This window comes from Emydura macquarii, unplaced genomic scaffold (assembly GCF_026122565.2).
Source record: "Emydura macquarii macquarii isolate MOO-44397 ecotype Brisbane River unplaced genomic scaffold, CSIRO-AGI_Emac_v2 contig_2699, whole genome shotgun sequence".
NCBI lineage: Eukaryota > Metazoa > Chordata > Testudines > Chelidae > Emydura > Emydura macquarii.
Genome location: NW_027132836.1, coordinates 4,014,045 through 4,033,994, shown reverse-complemented (window position 1 = coordinate 4,033,994; position 19,950 = coordinate 4,014,045). Strand labels below are relative to the sequence as shown.

Genomic DNA, 19,950 nt, shown 5'->3' with positions numbered 1-19,950 from the left:
AATTCTGGAGTCAGGAGACTTTGCTTTTCTAAACTCCCTATAAAACTGCCCTGGCCCTATCCCATTCTTGTCCAAAAATGAAATGCAGCTTCCGTGCAGACTGGGAGCTGGTGAAGCAGCTGCCTTGTGCATGCAGGGCCAAGCACCCCAGAGTCAGCAGAGAGGACAGAGAGCGCTGCTTAGCTCCGACCTGGCCAAGTGCTAAAGCTGGTGGGGAAGGCAACACGGAGGCAATGAAACAGTTTAGATTCGTCTATAAAAGAGCATCCAAAATACTGGCACATGTTCCCCCAGGACAGCCATTGCCCCCCGCACCTCCAGTTAATTTGGGCTCATGCTTCATGTGATCAAGGGCTGAGGTTCTCTTAAGATCAGCATTGTCTCACTCACTCGCTGTACTTGGCACAACCTCATTAGGCGGAGAAACAGCGCCACACAGTGGCAAGACAGAGCATTCCTCAACCGCTGTGCTAGCAGAAAGAGCAGGAGCACAGGGAAAAGATGAATGAGGAGAGGGTGACAGAGAGGACAGGGGAACGAATGGAGGAGAGCGTCATGCACTGCTCCAGGTGTAATATGTTCTTGCCGTCTCAGCTCTCCTCGCTTTCACTTCCGTAACTCTGGCAGCAACAACGAGCACAGGCCTGCATTAGCGCAGTGGGATGGGAAAAGCCATTCCCAGGCCTTGTGTCTCAAGCACATGGATCAGTCCCAGTCTAATAAGAAAAACAGGCCCCCAATCTGTGCTGACATTGCCAGCAAACTGCATTTCAGAAGGGACATAGCAACTCCTTAAGCACAACGAGACTTCAGGATGCCTAGTGCAGATGAAGACAGCAAACCAGTTCTAGCAATTAAACAATCTTTGTGGAGCTCTTGGCCCCGGACTGTGTGAAGAAAGTGTCTCCCACCCCTAGTCAGGGCTCCCCCCAGCAACCATCTCAGGAGAGGCAGCTCAGTGCTCCTAGGCCTGGTCTCCTGCATGCAAGATATGCCAAGCAAACGTTGGCATTGCTAGAGGAACGAAAAGCTCCAAGCAGGTGTCCTCCTAACACTTGCCTTCTTCAGCTGACACGTTCACGGGCCATACTGACAAAAGGCGTTCATCCAGATTTGCCCTGGCTAGTGACACAGACTGGACCTGTGAGAGAAGCCGTCCCGTGCAGGAGGAAAGGAAAACATCCAGCTTCCAGCAGTACAAACAACATACGTGCTATGCCCACAATAGAAGTTAAGTCCCTGGCTTTCTTCCTCCTGAGAACGGCTCCAACCAGCTGGCTCTAGGGGAATGTCCCATTCCCAGGAAAAGTCACAAAGACTGGAGGATCACCAGCAATCCACAGCTCCTCAATGGCTGACCTCTCCCTTTCCCATCCGTTTGTGCCACCCTTCAGTGGAAGCTTTTTGATGCCTCTTCCATCTGTCTCTTTCCAATTCCATGAACAGAACATGACTACACATTACCAAGGGACAGGTGATGATAACATGCCTTCAACACAAGCAGCACGAGGTCACCAGCTCCCTAGACTAACCCAGGCACAGCTGGAAGAGAAGCCAAAACACTGGAATATTTAGCAACAAGAAAGCAAAACGGATCCGATGTCATTCCATTGCATTCCAAACATGACACCAAAGCCAACTGCAGTGCTCCTCAGTACTCACGTCACTGGGGCTGAGGTTCCCAAGACTGCTGTCCTGCTCAGAATCCCTGCCGGAGTCATGGGGGTGGGAGGGATGAATCCAGATCTCCAGCCGCGTGGCATCCTCTCCAACTTGTCGGGATGTGGACTTCTTGCCCTTCCCCCATCGGCTGGGGCTCAGTTCCAGCACCTGATGCAGCTTCTGTTCCATTTGCTCAGCCTGTGCAGACAAGACACAGATTCAGAAACTTCTGGGATCAAGGCTCAGGAAAAATAAGTCGTCATTTCGTTTACAGAGAAAAGAATCTGTCAAAGGCCAGCTGTTCCCCCAGCTTGCAAACCACAGCAGTTCGCTGCCTGCTCCGCTGTTTGGCTGCTGGTGCTGAGCTGGTGAAAGATGCTAGACCGAGTGCCTTGGAGTCTGAAAGGGTTAATCTAGCCACGAAACACCTGCACCATCTGAGCAGTGCCTGGTAAGCTCCCCAGGGACTAACATGTCGCACCTCTGATCCGGAGCATCCACCTCTAGCGACAGGAAGGGTGCTCTGTCTCCATGGCCCATCTCAACACTTGACCTATTGGATAAGCCCACCGATTAGCGTGCCAGAGTGCGGTGGTGACTTTCATGAGGTGGGTCCCTGGCCCACTAGGAACTGAAGCAACTTTCAGTCACTGCTTAGCTAAGATGCACTTTAACCAGTCACCCAGAGGTGGAAAAGCTGCAGAGCATATCTGTGAGCGCTTGAGCCACTCCCCACTCTTTGGAAAGAAACAGGAAAGGAGCTGAGTCTCCTTCCCACCCTCTAACATGAATGTCTCAGAACTATGCAAGAGCCAAATCCAGGTCCAAGAGCCATGTGCCAACCCCACACCAACCACTGTATCCGTATGTCCCAGAGCAAGGACAATACACCCCTAGCACTCGCAGCGTCAGCCAGGCGCACCAGGAAGCAGCACCAAGGAGGCAGCCCAGCACCAGGACTCACCTTGCGCTTTGTCTCTTCGAACAGGCTCATGAGGCTCTCCTTGGCTGTGAGGATGGGGTTGCTGGCGGCCAGGCTGCGCATGTAATAGTAGACAGCATCCAGCTTCCGCCTCTGCAGAAGGACAACCAGACACACCCACATCACTCTGGAGCATGCAGCATGAGCCCAACCCCAGTGCCTCCTGGCACACCCACAAGTGCAGATTGTCATTCGGATCTAAAGAAAGAGCAGGCACATCCCAGACACCATCGGGCCTTGGACTCTCCCCAGGAGAACACATTTACCTGCAGCCACCAGCACCAAGTCCAAGCCCCTGTGCACCGTGGGCAGTGCAAGTAAAACGTCAGACCAAGGCCACAGCTCCAGCCAAGCTGGCACTGAAAGGGCCCGTTTAGTTGGTGACCCTATCGAGTATTGACTTAAAGTCCCACACTCACTCTGTCCCTCACGCTGCAAGTCTGTCTGTCTATGGGATTTACGTGCCTGCCATTACCAGTGTATCTGAGCACCTCACAATCTGCAGTTGGTTCTCTCAACCTCCCTATGAGATAGGGAAATGCGATTATACCCATTTTACAAAGAGGGAATCAAGGCCCACAGAGACTAAGGGACCTGCCCAAGGTCACACAGAAAATCTGTGGCGGAGCTGGGAATTGAATCCAAGACTCCCAAATCCCAGGCTAAAGCCCTAACTACTGGACTATCCTTCCTGTCAGCATCTCCTTTACTGCAGCTGGGATCAGGGCTATTTGCGTGGGTCATTGCTAAAGGGTGCCCCAAAAGGCTTTGTACCCACCAAGACCCACGCAGGAGTTAGAGTTTCTCCTGGACACTGACTGCCACACAGACACCCACAGCACAGCAGAGAACTCAGGGATTCTGCACTCTGCTCCAGGAGGCAGGGGGGTCATCAGCGGTTGTCAGGGGAACACATCTCTGAACCTGCTCTGTGACAGAGGAATCAATTTCCAGCCAGTCTGTTTTAAAATGGCATCTTTCGGAGTCACCCATTTCAGCAGATGTTTGGTTGCTGATCCCTATGCTCTGGCCTGACACTTCCACTGTCCACCATTAAATGCTCCTTAAAATACACCCTTTCCAAAGGCCTCCTTTCACAGAAGGATTAACAAGACAGACAGTCAGGCTGGATTTCCTGTGCCGAGATGCCAGCGTTCTAGGGACACCTCAACAGGGGCAGATTACTGCCTGGACCAACAAGGCTCGTGCCATGGCCAATTTGGGTGCCCTGCATGAGTGCCGGGACTCTGGCCTGCCCCCTGCTTCTCCTCCTCCTCCTCTCTCCCAGGGATCCACTGCCCTCCTCCTACTCTTCCCTAAGGTCCTGCCCTCTGGCCAGGCCAGAAGCCGAGCCCAGGGGTGAGCATATTCCCCCTCTCCTGGAGCTGGATGAGCTGGTCACCCAGCCCTTTTCCCTCCCCCCACTCTGAGCTGGCCCAGCCAGCCCCTCTCCTCCCCCTCGCAGGGAAAACACAAAGATCAGCTGTAGGCAGGGGGCACTGAAGATGCTGTGCCAGGGGTGCCCTGCATAAAATCTGCCCCAACCGCAGCCCTAAAGAACTGCACCCTAATGTCCCCAGTGAGCATGCTGCCCTGTGTCTTTCTGTAGCCCACTGCTAGCAGGCTCAGTACAGGGCTGGTTAGGATGTGAGCTCACTAGGACAGAGACTGTATCCTCAGGGGAGCAATCAAGCTGGGCAAAGAAGCCAGCCAGCCACCTTTACACAGTAAACCCTCTCAGCGGACAGAAACGTGGCACATACGGCTAGAAAGGTTCCTTTGGTTAGAACCAAACTCAGACTCACATAGAAGCTCTCAGAACACAGCATGTAACTGAGCTGTAACTACCCCGAGCCCAACAGCTGCAGACAGGCCAAGGACTGGAGTTTCTGCTGCCCACATCTATCTGGCTACATGGCCCTTTTACCTACAGTGCCCTCACTCCCTTCTCAGCACTGCCGATCACGTGGTGACAAGCATGGCGCAGGTGCTCCCCCACACATGCCACCTCCCCAGGAGACTTAATGTGTCTGTGCCACACGCAACAAGAGGGTCTTACCGTGTAGATAGCCAGCAGAGCCAACTGATTGTATGGACGGCCATTCTTGGGGGCAATGTGCTGAGCCTTCAGATACCAGCTGAGGGGGGAGAGAGACACACACACAGCAGGTGATTGGCAAGACACTTCAGAGACCCAGACCACGGTTAATAACAAAGAGAATCCTTCCCTTTCATCCCTGGTACAGCCAAGAAGAGCAGGCCCTCTGCACAAGTGGCAAGGGCCTGTGAGCGAATGCACAGCCAGCACATCGGGTACAGTCCCATTAGGCCCTTGCAGAGTTGTAGTCTCCAGACAGGGCACATGACGGAGCGGGACCAGAAGACTAGGTGTCATGTGACTGCCTGCTGGAGATCAGGACAAGGGATGCTCCTTGCCTATTCTGAAGATGAGGAGGAAAGTCTCTCCAGTGGGACTCAGCAGGAGAGCTAGGAGGGAGCCAGGCAAGGCTACCCAGTGGAAGCTGGAAAGGACTCTGCTGGCTGGGACCATGCATTTTGCATTGTTTTGTTCATTTTGAATTCTTTTGTGCTGGTAAAGCTACCCTGGAGGAAAGGGCCTTGGACTGAACAGTAGTTTGCCCTTTATTTTACCTTCCTCAGCAGGTGTATCTGCTCACCAGTGTACACCACTCTGTCCACAGGGAGAGGGCTGGTCAGACAGGAGGTGAGCCTCTTGTTCCCCTCTCTCACCCCGCACAGAAGAACTCCACCAGAACATGAGGCAGATGTTACCACGAGTCAGAAAGCTGCAGTGGCTAACCTGGTTCCCCTGCTCTGCACATTCTCCCTTACAGACAAACCCGGCTAGGCTTTACGGCTCTATTCCCTTTGCCCACGTTAGCCTGGCTTCTCTCCAGCCTGTGCCCCTCACTGCCAATGCCACATTATCTGCAGTGCATGCTGGGCTTTGCCTTGCCTACAGCCCTGATCACAACAGGGCATTTATCACAGGCAAAACTAGAGTGACAAGAGGCAACAGGTGCCACCAAGTTGTGCTGCAGCCAGAACACATGGGTAGATCTAGTGAGAAGCAGGCAGCCAGAGCTCAGCAGAAAACAAGCCAGCCACACTGCCAGAGCCAACATTCTGTACCACCATCACTTCAGAGACCAGCCCAGCATGGCTTCCACGGCAACACTTCCCTGGCTGGGGGACAGAATCCAGCAACTAAACGAGCTGGCTTCTTAGGGACGTAGATTAGTCTGTCCAATATCCCCTGCATCTTTTCATCTTGTTGGACAGCAATAAAATGGGACGTATGGAGGTCTGCATTGGCCACAGGCAGAACTGGGTGTGAAATTAGGTGATGCCCTTGTAGCTAGGTACGGTAAGAGCTCTGCTTAGGGTTGAGGGAGGGTACAGTACCTGCGTGCTTTCCCATAGTTTGCTGTGTCGTTCGCTTGCTCCCTGTACCTGCAAATGTCCCCTTGGCAAATCATACACCTCTGAGCACTGATCAGCGCATACTTCACCTTGAAAAGAAACATTCAATACACGCTATGGAAACTCTGCAGCCATTGCTCATCTGTAGGTGTGCAGCACACAAGGGCTCCACACACCACTGGGGAGATGGAGTTCTGGAGAAAGGGGCTGCAAGAAAGCACCTGGCACACGTTCAGCATGTGCAGTGACAGCACAAGCTCCCATCTCCCCTCCCAAAAACGTACCCCAGGCCTGCCCTGGAGGAGTCAGGGGAGTTCTGGCTCATTCAGTCCTTGGGCTCTCTGCTGAGACTGCCGATCAGGGGTGAGCTGTGATGTGGGCAGCTACCCACTAGGAAATGGAGCTGGGCTGAGAACACCACTCTGCTCCTCTGCCCAGGGGTGACATGCTACCAGGTCGCACAGAAGCGGCTCTGCTATTCTGTCACTCCCATCATTGGCCTGGCCTCAACGTTGATACAAAGAGGATGTTCAATAAATGAGGAATTGACTATGGGTCTTTCTAACACCCACTCCCTCTCTCAGCCCTGGTCTGAGTGCTGGGGCAAGGCAAAATTCTTCTCCGTTGCAAAGAAACATGAGACCAATAAACTCATTGGAGTTGTTTAACTGTGGCTGATCAGAACAACCAAGCAAATATTCCTGAGAATAAGCTGTCATCTGTATGAACTGCCACCCATCTCTTGATGATGCTATGATAGATATTTCATCAGGGCGGGCACAGAGCTCTTGTGAGACAAGGGCAACATGTCCTGGAAGGGAAGCCCATTTACCATTTTTCGCAAGGGCTTGCTGCGAATGGCCATCCCATCCATGTAATCCTCCAGTGTGAACTGGTATGACATCTGCAGCTTCTGAAGCAAATTGTCAAAGAAAACAGTGCCCTGAAACAAACAAGCAGACAAATGTCATGTCCCTCAGTGATCACGTGCACAAAACCAAGGTCTGCCAGTCACAGCTGTGGGAGGCCAGTTCCCCCACAGCCAGCACTGCTGGCTGGATGGCAGAAGGGAGCCCCATTCCCTGGGGGATTTGTTTCTTTTTAAAAAAAAAATTCCTTTCTTCTAGGATCTCTCATCCAGGGATCTAAAAGCATCTTCCTAACAATGACATCTTTGGGAGGCAGAGCAGTATTATCCCACTGTGCAGATGAGGAAACGAAGGCCTTGTCTCCACCTGAAAGTTGCAGTGGTTTAATTAAAGGTGTGATTTAAACCAATTAAATTAAATCAGTACAAAAGCCTGTGTGGATGCTCTTATTTCATTTTAAACTAGGCTTATTTTGCTTTAGCATAAACTAATTCCTAACTGATTTAAAGCAAAACCAAATAAGCGTGGTCTAAACCATAATAAACAAGACAGTCCACACAGTTGTTGCATCAGTTTAACGAAATCAATTTAAAATCACACCTTTAGGGTACAACTACACTACACACTACAGCGGGCAGGGTGCCTATAACACCACGCCACCCTGGAAAACAGGCTGAGTCCACACTGCAGCGTGTAGCTATATTGTGCCAGCGAAACGCTCCGGAAGAAGGGAGGCAGAGGGGAAAGATTTCAGCAACTCACACCTGCCAAAGCCTTTCCCTGTTGCTGGAGACTTGTCCTACTGCAGGGACAGGCTCCAGCAGCAGAGAGCCACTGAGCCTTTCCTCGACAGGGAAAGACGTCATGAGGGAGAGCTGGCAGAGCCTTTCCCTACGGCCAGGAAAAGGCTCCTGCAGCTCTGTGCAGCACAGACTGGCTTCAGGAGTGGGGAGCTGCTGCCTACCCCCTGCCAGAGCCTTTGCCCACTAACAGCGTCTTTTCCTGCAGTGGGGAAAGGCCCTAGCAGGCGGGAGGCAGCAGGACATTACACGGCTAAAAGAGCAGTGTAGGCAGGGAGGCGTGGCTTGGGCAAATAGAGGGGTGCAGGGTATGTATCTGAGTACAAACCCAGACTCTTCAGGCATGTGTTTACTCCTCTAAACCAGCCCCAGCGGCTGCACTGCTACTTATACCAGTGCTAGTAAGGCAATACGCATGTGTATACTACGCCCTGCTGAAAGAAGAATGCAGTACAGACATACCCTTAGTTAAATTGGCGCACGGGTCTCGTGTAGACAAGCCCAAAAGCAAAGAAGCAGGGTAGATAAAAATCAATGATTTTTTTAAAAAAAAAATTTTTTTAATCAGATTTTTTTTTTTAATTTAAATCGGATTTTTAATTTTTTTTAAAAATCATCAATAAAATACTAAATTTCTCTCTCATTTAAAAAACAGCAGTTACAATTAAATCTCATCACAAACATGCTAACCCTACACTTACAGTCTCATAAAAATGAATTAATGGCTCTAGTCTGCCCAGCCTAACTACCAGCTCTTGTTCTGGGCTTTCAGTTTCTGAGCAGACTAAAGTCCCATGTGCAACGACAGACACAGGCTGGACAGGATTGTTGTTGTTCTGTGCTTATGTGGTGGTGGAGCTGGGCCAAGCAAGGCAGAGGAGTTAGTTAAGACACTGTCTTAAAGGCACAGAGAGAATATTTTCATCATTTGGTATTATTCATTCAATGCTGCAAACATGGCAAAGATGAGAAGATACTTAGAAGATACTTAGAAGAAGAAATGGAAGGATGCTCCTTAGTAACTTACGGCTGCAGTGCCCGTTTAATGCATCTTTTAGCCAAAGACTTAAGTACGTCTTCTCCAGGAATAAAAGAAAATGTTGTTGAAGTCGCAAAATACTTTCGTAACAACCATTTTGCTTCAGCTTCACTGAAGAGAGAAGGAGGATCCAAACTAATTCTCCCTCAAGATGTTTGATGGAATTCTGCGGTTGATTGTTTTGAACAATTTGTTAAGAACTGGCCTATTCTCATAAAACTTTGTGAAGAAAACCGTGATAAAATAGATGGAAGTATCTCATCCAAAGTATCTAACATTGGATTAAAGAGGAATATAGAGGATATGCATGGCATGGGCATCTCAAAATCATTCCTAAATTATGCCAGTCATAATACATTTCAGGGCTAGAGCGGAACCATTGAAACAGTATATGTTTACTGATGATGTTTTGAAAAAAGTCACTCCCCTGAATTGGTGGAAATCATTAGCCAGACACCTTGAAACAGAGTTCCTTCAGTTGCTAAGCCAACTTTTCACAGCAATAGCTTCCTCTGCAGGCACAGAGAGAATATTTTTATCATTTGGTATTATTCACTCAAAGCTAAGAAATCGACTGGGAGTGGAAAAAGCAGGAAAATTCATATTTCTGTTTTGGTCTCTGAATAAAAATGACAGTGGGAGTGGGGAAGATGAGAGCTAGTTGTAGAAGTGTTAAGTACATCGTATGTTTAGTGTTGTGATGACTTGTCTGTTAGAGTTAATAACATTTGAAAATTAAAAAAAAAAGAGTTTAAGGACAGCCGTCAGCTCAGGAGACTGCTGCAAATGTGAAACATGGATGTAACATTTAAGATGTAGTTTAATAAAATATAAGTGCTATTGTGTTTGCGTGATTTAGTTCTTGCCATTCCTAATGTACTGCTGCTGCATCTGCAGCTTGACACAGGTAATGAGTATTATGTACTATTTCCTAAAACAATAAAAACCAAGTTATCTAAACAATGACACAAAGTATACCCTCCTAGAGGCTGTAAAATGCTGTATTGAGTGGTAAATGAACATGTTTTAGTGATCACATTTGCACCACTGTTTAAGAAATATGTGAAGAAGTATCAGTGGGAAACTTGATTTAAATCAATCCACCCTGCAAAGCAGTGCCCTGGCCAGCGTCATACAGAGCCGCTTGCAGAGCTGAGAGCAGAACTCCGGGTACTGACTCACAACATCCCTGCCCTACCAACTAGAAACTACTTCCTCTCAAAGATCTAGCCAGGCTCAAACAGGTGATCTCTTCTTACCTCATCCAGGAGCTGAAGCAGTTTGTTCCGAATTTCCAGTGTGTTCTCCCCTACCGGATCCTTGAGGAGCTGCCGGAATTTCTCAATCACCTGATAGAAGGCATTCTTCCAGAGCAGCTGATCCACATTCTGATTGTCAGAGAACTCAATATCCATTAGGATGCATCGTTCATACAACTGGAGCATCTCCGCTCTAGAATGAGAGAGCCAATGGGTGACACAAGAGCAACTCAAGCACCCGCCCTGCTGTGCTAGTATGAGTGCAGTCAGAGCTGCCAGGGAACATTTGCTAAACTGCCGGCTACTTCCCCTCCAACATAGGAATGAGACACCAGCAACTTCTCACTATTCCATCACACAGCAAATGAATCCCCTCATCCACACACGCCTGCAGACTCCCCCAGTCCAAGAGGGCAAGTTTGAAAGGAGTCTCTCTCTTCCTTATGGACAGGAAGGAATCTGAAAGGAGTAGGGCCTGGCAGAGAGAGAGGGTGCTTCTGCTACAACCTCTCTACTGGGATCTCCCAGGCAGGCATGAATCTTAGATCTGAGAAGGGAAGGTACAGCCTTTCAATGATGATCCAATACACAGCAGCTTCCCCCACTGCTGCCTTAGTGCTGAAATACATGATCATTCTGAGCTCTAAGTTTATCTGTGGAGGTCAGGGAAGGAGAATGCAAGGCACTAGAAGGCAGGGGAAGCTCTACCGTGGAAAGAAGGATGCGCTGATCTTCCCTCCTCCCAACCAAACGTAAGTCACAAATACATGACAGAACCAGAGACTTTATTCCCTTTACCTCCATTCCCCCCACTTTCATTTCTCTGTGATTAACTATGGCTGGGAATGCTACACCTTCCAGTTAGACCCCTTAACGGGAAGGAAGAAGAGAAAGAGACTCAAAGCCATAGAAATCAGAACACTCCCTCCATATCTCCCCAGTTGCCAGGGCAGAACTGTTCCCTCCACTATGTTCTCTCAAGCTGTCAATGACTCTGCAGCCCTTGGCAGATGATCCCACAGCCTGATGCATCCCACAGTCAGGAAGGTTGCTCGAACGTCCAGGCTGCATTTCCTTTGTCCAGCGTCATCCCACTGCTCCTAGTTCTACCTTCTTGGACCACTTTTGCCAATTCTGTTCCTTCCCAGGTGTACACACTAGGGATGTAAAAGCCTAAACGTTTAAACTGGGGGAGAGGGAGCGGCAGCTGGGCTTGGCTCCCTGCAAGCGAGAGCAGCTGGGCAGCTCTTGCTGGTGGGGGGGGGGAGGGGGGAGATATTCCAGCACAGGGGGGACCCGCAGCTAGGCAGCTCTCGCCTGGCAGTGAGGAGCCAAGCCCAGTATCCCTCCTCCAATGCATTTAACTGTTTAAACATTCTATTTTTAGAACGTTTAAACAGATTCTTAATTAACCTATTTTTACATCCCTAGTACACACCTCACAAGAACTTGTCACTTAGCTAAGTGACAATCTATACCAACTGAGCCGCTTTCCCTCTCCTCATAAACAAGTTCTCCAGCCCCCTCATTGTCAACATCTATGAAATAGTCAGAAACAAAAAACAGGTGAGTAAGAAACAAAGGAGGCAGAAAAGGTAGGGTCTCCCATTAGCCACAGACCCCTCCACACGCCCCACAGAGCACAGGCCAGAGTTCTTGGCTATCCTTCCTTTGTACAGCATTTCCCAAAGCATTTCCTTCTTATCCTCTGAACCACAAAGCAGCAGCAACCTTCAGACCATGTCCCGAGACTGGTAAACATGAAGCTACAACACTTCAGCCAAGTCCGGAAGCCTGACAACATACAGTCCAAGGGGTTCCCAGGGAGGACCCCTCTGAAAACACTCAGCCGGAACGGCGACAGAGTGATCCATGCCATCTTCTCCTTGGCCTAGGATCCCAATCAGATCCTGCTCTGAGCCGCCACACTCCCAGGCTACTCATGTGTATTCGTTCTCCTTGACACACGAGTGTTTGCCCCCTTGGCTCTCATGTCTGCAAAGTACATCACACTTCTATTTGTCTGTGCATACTGTACTCTACCATCATATGTTTGAAACAGCCTTCACAAGTGAGCTGTACAGCTGGGGCACTTGGCCCTGAAATATGTGAATACTACCACTAGCATCTTCAGGCAGTTTGACAACAGATAAGGTGCTGCTGCAACTGCTGTCTCAAGGATGGCCCATATGCTGAAAACACGGCAAAGTCCTGTCACATCCCTCCATGGAACTTGGATTGTGTGAATCCAGAAAACGGATAACAGGTCTAGAAATTAATTCACTTGCTGTCGTCAGCTATGAAAACAAGTCACCAGAGAAGCCCTGCAAATAAGGAGGGCACAGAGTGAACATGAAAGCTGGAGAGCAGGAGCTGTTGCTGTCATTAAGCTAACTACACACCAATTTCATTTCTTCCTCACTGCATGGCAGCCTCAGGCCATTCCCACAGGAGGGCACAGAGTTGAACAGTGACAGCGGTTCTAAAACTGCCAGCATCGTCACAGCATTAGACAGCACCAGAGCCTCCCAGAAACGATACCAATGTGTTGTCCTTGCCCTGAGACGCTCACAATCAAACTTAGACAGGAAATGAAGATAACAGACTGTCTTGTGGATAGGGCTCGGAATACACCGCCTGCTGGACAGGAGTCACGGATACAGTGGTCTTACCAGAACGGCTGAAACTGAGAGCACATAAGCGCACCAGGGCTTGGAGTCCCTCTGCTCCCAGTCACCACGCCAGGAAACACCCAGGAGCCAGGATCTGAGTGTGCCCCCCCACAACTCTCCTCTCCACACAGCAATGATATTACATAACTATCAGAAGCTGAGGCTCAGCCACCAGCCCAGAGAGCTGCTTCCCAACGTCAGGCCACCCTACTCATTTACAAGGCTGCTTCTGCAAAGCCAGTGGAACCAAAGCTTCTCCCTGGGTTTTCTTCACTCAGTTACACACAAACCCTTTAGCATAACAACTGCTGACATGGCTTGTCACAAGAGCCATTCCCACCCCTCTGGCATGTAGCTGGGCAGTGGCCTGACCACCTGCCCCACTCAGGCAGGTGCCCAAGAACAGATCAAACATGTCTGCAAACATTTACCCCATGGGAATAATGCTGGCTCATCCCCTCCCCCAGCTTGAGACCGCACAGCCCGAAGGGAAAGCTCCAAACCTCAGCTGTGCCATCTTCTCAAGACCCTCAGGGCTGATGCGGTCTCTGGAAAGCAGGTTGCTGAGCTGCTGCTCCTGATTTCCAGCCTCTCGGAGGAGTTTGCTGAGCTCCTGTTGCTGTATGTTCCTCATCTGCTGCTCCATCTCAGGACTCAAAGGGGTAGAGGGGAGGGGACTGCAGATATACTGCCCTGCCTGGCCTGGATAGCCAGGGTAGTAAGTTCCTGGGTAAACACTGCTACTGGGACCCATCTGATATTGCAAAGAGTATCCTCCATAGGGATACTGAGGACCTTGGCCTTTTGGACTGGGGTAATAATAGGGGTTGTCAGAGTTCTGAAACTTGTAGTAGGAGGCCTGTGACTGGCGTGCCTCTCCCCAGGAAGTGGGACTCACTTCATCATCAGTGTCCAGAAAATGAAGCTGTGAGGTCTGGCTCTTCAAAGCAGGGCTTTGGTCTGGGTTGTTCGGATCCCACAACCTGCGGATGGTGCCTCCGCGGCCCCTGCCTCTGGGACCTTTGCTGCCACCACTACCAAGCAGGAGCCTGGGCCCAGAGTGAGTAGATTCAGGAGAGGCTGCAGCACTGGCAGAGAGGTCCGTGTTGGCAGGAAGGATGAGTATCCCACGACCTCTCCCTTGAGGCTCCCTGCCCTTCATCTCCACAGCCTCTATGGAGTCACTTACATTAAAAATCTTTGGAGGCTTTTTCTTGTCTGTGTCTGCCACACAGATGTCTCTGTTCACAGACCTGCTATTGAAGGGGACGCGCAGGGCTCCCTTGACCTCCTTCCCATTGCTGCTCCACTCGCTCTCACTTTTAGAAGCTCGGCTCTGCTCTGGATGCTTTCTCTCTGGTTGTCTGCTGTTGCCATAAGCTTCTGTATCCCCAATTCTGTCATCTTCCAAAGAGTCAGTGGAGGAAGCAGACAGCTGTTTTTTCGGATGGATTCTCTCTTTGGCCCGCTCTTGTCGCTTCTTTCCCCCATCAGCCAGTGGGGCTCCATCTGTGCTGTTGTTGCTCCCTGCAGAGCTTGTGCTACAGGTGCGGTACCGGCTCCTCCGTTTGTCAGAGCGGGAATATCGCTTTGTAGAGCCCAGTTTCCCCTGGATCAAGTCATCACTTGATTTCCTGACCCTGTCAGCCCGCTCTACCCGCCTTCCTTTTTCTCCCCTTGTGGTTTTCACTCCCTCACTAGTCAGGCTTCCCTCTCTCTCCTCTGTGTTCACTTTAGTTCTGCTGCTCTTGCTACCTTTCCCAATGTCCTTTTCAGTCTCTTCATCTCCTTCAACTCTCAACTGCTCCATCTTACTGATGACTTCATCATTTGTTGGCCGGATGGCTAGTTCCTTGGCAACAGTCTGCAGGCGTTTCCCAGGCTGATAGATCTGCTGGTCTGGCTTCTTGGTTCTCCTGATGATTCTGGGACACCAGTCATCAGGGACAGAGTTTTTATACAAATTCTCTTGGCCGTGAAAAACAGCTTTACTTTCCATCTCTCCGTTTCCCTGGGAAGGACCATTGTGCTTCTGGCTGTCACCTTTGCTGAGATCTCCAGTTACTTGAGATCCCTTTCTAACAACAGCAGGATCTTTGTCACTAGCAATTTCATCCTTGGATTCCTCAGATCTGGCCCCTTCACACCCTGAGGTTTCCTGTTTTAATAGTGTGTGTTTGTTCCTGAGCCGGGAGAGGCCAGGCTTGTAGATTTCAAGGTCTGGGCGCCTGTTATCTTTACGATGCCTGGGCTCCTTTAGTTCCTTCATGTTCTCTGTAAAGAAGAGATAAAAAGGTGGGGGTTATTCCTGCTATGGAACAGCAAAGCAGGATAAGACTTAGACACAGAGAAATGCTAGATAAATGTGAAGAGAGTCTTTAATGATCTCAGAGTAGCTCCAACAGGGGCAGAAGTTTTAAAATTGAGACTATCAGAGCCCAAGTTCTTTATCTGGGTATTACTTGAAATCTCACAGAGCGGGGGTGAGAAATGCAAGAGTAGGAGGCAGAGAGGAAACCTATGACTCAGCCTGCGGCCTTATTTCAGGATACATATTTGTTAAGCACCTCAAATGTACCCCTCACTGTACAGAACACAAACAAAACAGGCCTAGCCTCAAGCAGCTTACAGGCTCAGAAACAGACAGCATAGACTGGGAGACTCAGAACAGAGTGCACATTCAGAGTTTTGTTGCTGCTATTTTCCTGATTTCACTCTCTGCTCTGCCTGTTGTTGGTACATGTGCCTTCCCCTCTGCAGCTCTTGCCATTTAGAACAGCTCCTGTCCCTTCCCTGTCTCAATCACACGACATCTCATTTCAACTCTACACCGAAGACTTCTTTTCTCCCTTGCCCAAATTCTTTAAATTTCTCTCTCTATAATGATATTAATACTAGAAGTACTTAAAAGAACATGGCTGGTATGAAAAATACTGTGTAAAACAAAGTCATCGCATGCAGCGGCATTATCATACATTATTCTGGCTAAATCTATATCTTGGGCTGGGGTTTTACACCATGTTATAGAATGGTTTCTACTTCATACCAACTAAACCCACCACTCAGATGGTCTCAGCAGTACCCAGTAGAGAGAAATCACTCAAAGCAAGAACACACCTTCCTCTGAAGCAAACATAATGAAGATTATAGATCCTTTCTCACTAATCTACTCCCAGCAGCCTCACCAATTCATAGACAGCAACAAACAAAGGAATCTCAGAGACAGTTCTGAGGTTTCTGTCATTAGAACACTGGGTAAACTGCATCCATGACGACAGAGTGCTGATGGGAGAATCTTCTGAAATGGGAATGATGAGCATGGACTTTTTCTCGAGATACTTGTACTCTAGATAGTTGGGCAGAGTTTGTTTAACTGTGTGAAACCTGATGTTTCTCCCTGGAGGATTTCATACTCCATATAATAGCTTGATTACTGTGGCACCACCATAAAAACCATGTGGTATTAAATTGCTTTCACTCTAACCAGACAACAGTGCTGTCAGAGAGACCAGAGAGAAATGAGGATGTCAAGGTAGTGGCTGCACTTCTAGATCAGTCTCAAATGAATCTCAGTGGCTCCCTGATTAACAATTTGAGGAAGAGATGCAGCAGTCCTGACTCTCATTGCTTTAACTTTGACAGCAGCAATGCTTGGGATAATTTGCAGGAAACTACACCATATAATCATGATCAACAAGTTGCAAGTGCAGCTTTCTGTGCTGCGGCAGCCCACTGCCACATCTCCAACACAAGCAGCCTTGAATAAAAAACAACTCAGCGTTCATGAAGCCAACATTTAATAGTCTCAAAGCTCCAGTCTGCTCACAATACTTCAGAGCAAAGCAGAGATAACCATTTCTGTAATACAAACACACACTTGCTTTGCTGATCCCATTAGTTGGCTCAAAACCAGTCTAGATATTCAGAGGGGAATGACTTGTGGGCCACCATGCCATCCAGCTAATAACAACAAATTTGTATATAGCACTTTTCATCAGTAGATCCCAAAGTGCTTTACAAAGGATGAAACTACAGTCAATTTGTCAGATGCTTTGGACATTACAGGCTACACATAAAGCACCTGCCTAGACAGAATCATTCAAGTTCTGCTACACCCACAAGCTGACAGTGGAAAATAGGAAAAGGCAAGAATAGTTTCAAGAGCTGATTAACCCTGCAGGGCAGCAAACAGAGAAGGGCATCCAAAAGCAGTAATGATGGGGCAGATGGCCTTTAGTCGTCCTTTACATTTAGCTAGCAGTTTCCATCTTCAAAGCACTGTAGAAACTTGAATTAATTAAACCTCACAACCCACTCTCCCTTCACCTGTCCCCATGAGTCAGGTAAGACTTAGTCCCATTTTGCAGACAGGGAAGCAAATGGCAGAGAGGATGACTGGAATTCTTGGCATTCGTTTATTTTATCAGTGGAGACCTCTGGGAACAAGTACTTGGGAACACAGTGATATACTGAGAAGCTATTGGGTGGCCATACAGCAAAATGAAATGGAGACCAGTAGTGACGAGTGCAACATAAGCAGCCAGCAAAGAAGGTGGAAGTGCAGGCCAAGTGTTTTGCAGAACCTAACTGGACACCACTGGCCTGCAGCTGGGCCTGAGCAGCCCTGCACTTGGGAAGCAAGCAGAAGGAATTTAAGAGGATGCAGATATACCACTGCAGGGACATGCAGCTCTCGGAGTACCCTACAAGGATTACTGACTTGACCTTCTCGTGAATGCACTGTTTCTCAAACAGGGCAATGCAGAGGCAAGTTGTGCAGCTGCTTCTGGCCCAAAGGTGAAAGCACCTCTCAGTTTTCACACATTTAGGGCTAGCTGCAACCCAACACAGTCTCCTTTCAGCGTTTACAGAAGTTTTCTGGACTTGAGCAACATGTAAACTCAAGACCCTCTCTGTGCCCTACATATTTCACTGCTGGATGTTTCTTTGGTGTAAACTGAACTCCAAAAATGGAGAGGTGGCCCTCACATAGGATGACAAAACCAAACTGCACAGAGACCGGGAGAAGTTAGCACAGAGAGCAGCACACAATGAGGGGAGACACAGTCCAGTAGACAGGAAGTGGAAATAAACAACTCCGATCCAGAAGGAGGCCCTACAACTAACTCCCTGCACCCAACACTGTAAGGAGACTTTATTTGGAGAGGGATGTGATCAACTTCTGTCAGAGAGCTGTTTGTTGCTGTTACACACAGCGCCTCAGCCTCCTAAAGCGGAAAGAGCTGGGGGGAGTGGGTGTGTGCGCGGGTGCAATATTCTTCTGTGTTGTCAGTTTATTCACGTTGTGCAGTTAGGAGCGCGCTGGCCAGAGTCAGTCTCACACTTTCCCTTGTGCAGTCAGCTCATTCCCCAGCCCGGCGCAGCGCTCGCACCAAAAGCGGGGAGACGAGCATCCCCACTGACGCGGGCCCCAGGCCGGCAGGCTGCGCCGGGGTGACGGGGAGGCCGCGGCAGACCCCGCGCTGACGCCCTTGGGGCTCAGGCCAGCCCGCCAGCGCCGCCCCAGCACGGCTGGCCCATGTGCCCAGGGCTCGGACACGAGGCGGGGAGCCCGGGGCTCGGCCCAGCCGCAGGAGGAGGCCGTTGGCGCCCCGCCCCGGAGCCGACCAGCCCGGGTCAGGTCCTGGCGAGGAGGCGGCAGCTCCCCCGCGAGTCCGCAGGTCACGGCCAGGGCCCGGCTCCCGGCGGCGCCAACGCGACCTGCGAGCCCGCGTGAGAGCGCCGCGGGCGGGCCGGAGAGCCGGGCTAGCCGCGCTCCCTCCCTCCCTCGCTCGCGGCGCGGGGCCGGGCACGGCCGGGGAGCGGCTGCTCGGGGGTCGCGGCGGGGCTCGGCCGGGGAGGGGCGCGGCCCGCCAGGCCCTGAAGTCTCACCTCGGCCCCCGCCCCCCGGGGCCCTCCCCAGCGCCGCCAGGCTCCCCCTCAGCTCCGCGGCCGAGACGCGCACCCGCTCGAGCTCCGCCGCCATCTTCGCTCCGCTCCCGCCCCGCCCCGCCCCCCGCTCCCGAGCCCGACCGAGAGGCGGGCGGGCGGACGGACGGCAGCCGGGCGGGCCCAAAGCTGACGCGCATGCGCCCACTCCAACTGCTCCGGCTGCTCCAGCGCGCACGCGCCGCCCGGACACGCCCCCCCGGATGGCCCACGTGTGCCACCTGCGTGACAGTCCCGGCCACTCGTGTCACCCCAGGCCCGGGATCTCGGGGCGTGCGGCCGGGGGAGGGGTCCCAGCACGGCAGCCCCCCGCGAGGAGCTGAAGGTTCAGGAGCCGGCCCCGGCCCCACCGCGCCGCGCTGGCGGGGAGCTGCAGTAAAGGCCAGCTGAGCCGGGCTGGGTCCCTGCCCCACGCGGGATGGACCCGGCGCCTTGAGCGCAGTGGTGGCAGGGGCTTAGCCCCGCTGACGCAGAGCGGCTCTGGAGCCCGTTCCCCTAGTGCAGCAGCTCCCCCCCTTTTCTCCAGTATTGGCACAGGCAGCTGAGCTGGGATAGCACGAGGTGAAATGCAGACCAGCCACGCAGAGCTTCTCTAGGGCAATGGAGTGTCCCAGCCTTTTCCCCTCATTGTATCAACAGATGCCCACAGCTGTGCCCTGCCTCCCCACAGCATCACCACCAGCTGTGTGAAAAGGAGGTATAGCACACTTAGTCCCTCACTTTAAGCAGGAGGGTGCACACGAGTTCATGACCCCTCAGGGGGTCCTGAGCTGTCAGCCTCCACTCATGCTGTAAAGGTGGCATGGCATGGGAGGGGGTCATCACAGCCTGACATTTTCAAAAGGGTCCCAGCAAAACGTTGGAGAACCTTTGGAATAGTATTTACCAGCCCAGTGACTGATCTCCTCTCGGCCCCACCAGCATGCCACACAGCTAGCAGGGGAGAGGATGAAGCTGCTCATTGAGCCAACAGCTAGCATGGGAGTGGCTGCTGTGCTCTCCGAGCAGTTCTGGTTGGTCTCCCAGCAATGAACGTTCACATGGTGGAGGAAATGTGGACCTAGGCTCCCTGGCCTGGCTCAGGAGGCCCCCCAGCAAAGCGAATGGAAACTGGCCTGTTCTTTAGAGCCTGGAGCTGTGTTTGCACCGTGGAGCCTCTGCACATTACTGTAATAATAAAACAAGAGCAAAAAGGGTTGTGATTTCTAAGGAAGTGGGGGAACCTGGTAATCTCAAGCAGCACCAGCTGCTCCTTGAAACCTAATATCGGTAGG

General features: G+C 50.9%; 1 protein-coding gene across 5 annotated transcripts in view; it reads right to left on the bottom strand.

Annotated features, from left to right (window-relative positions):
• SMG6 (SMG6 nonsense mediated mRNA decay factor) overlaps positions 1–19,309 on the bottom strand; it is a 139,926-nt gene extending 120,617 nt beyond the window's left edge. For 2 of the 5 annotated variants that reach the window (XM_067565966.1, XM_067565967.1), the window contains exons 1-8: positions 18,620–18,880; positions 13,231–15,001; positions 10,056–10,248; positions 6,921–7,031; positions 6,071–6,177; positions 4,704–4,782; positions 2,627–2,737; positions 1,663–1,860 (exon numbers count right to left, since the gene is read on the bottom strand). In XM_067565966.1, coding sequence (XP_067422067.1) covers positions 1,663–1,860; positions 2,627–2,737; positions 4,704–4,782; positions 6,071–6,177; positions 6,921–7,031; positions 10,056–10,248; positions 13,231–15,001; positions 18,620–18,713 — 2,664 coding nt within the window. In that variant the 5' untranslated portion in view covers positions 18,714–18,880. Of the gene's footprint in view, positions 1–1,662; positions 1,861–2,626; positions 2,738–4,703; positions 4,783–6,070; positions 6,178–6,920; positions 7,032–10,055; positions 10,249–13,230; positions 15,002–18,619 lie in introns of all 5 variants that reach the window. The other 3 variants (XM_067565965.1, XM_067565964.1, XM_067565963.1) reach the window with 3 other exon arrangements.
• Positions 19,310–19,950: the final 641 nt, after the last annotated feature.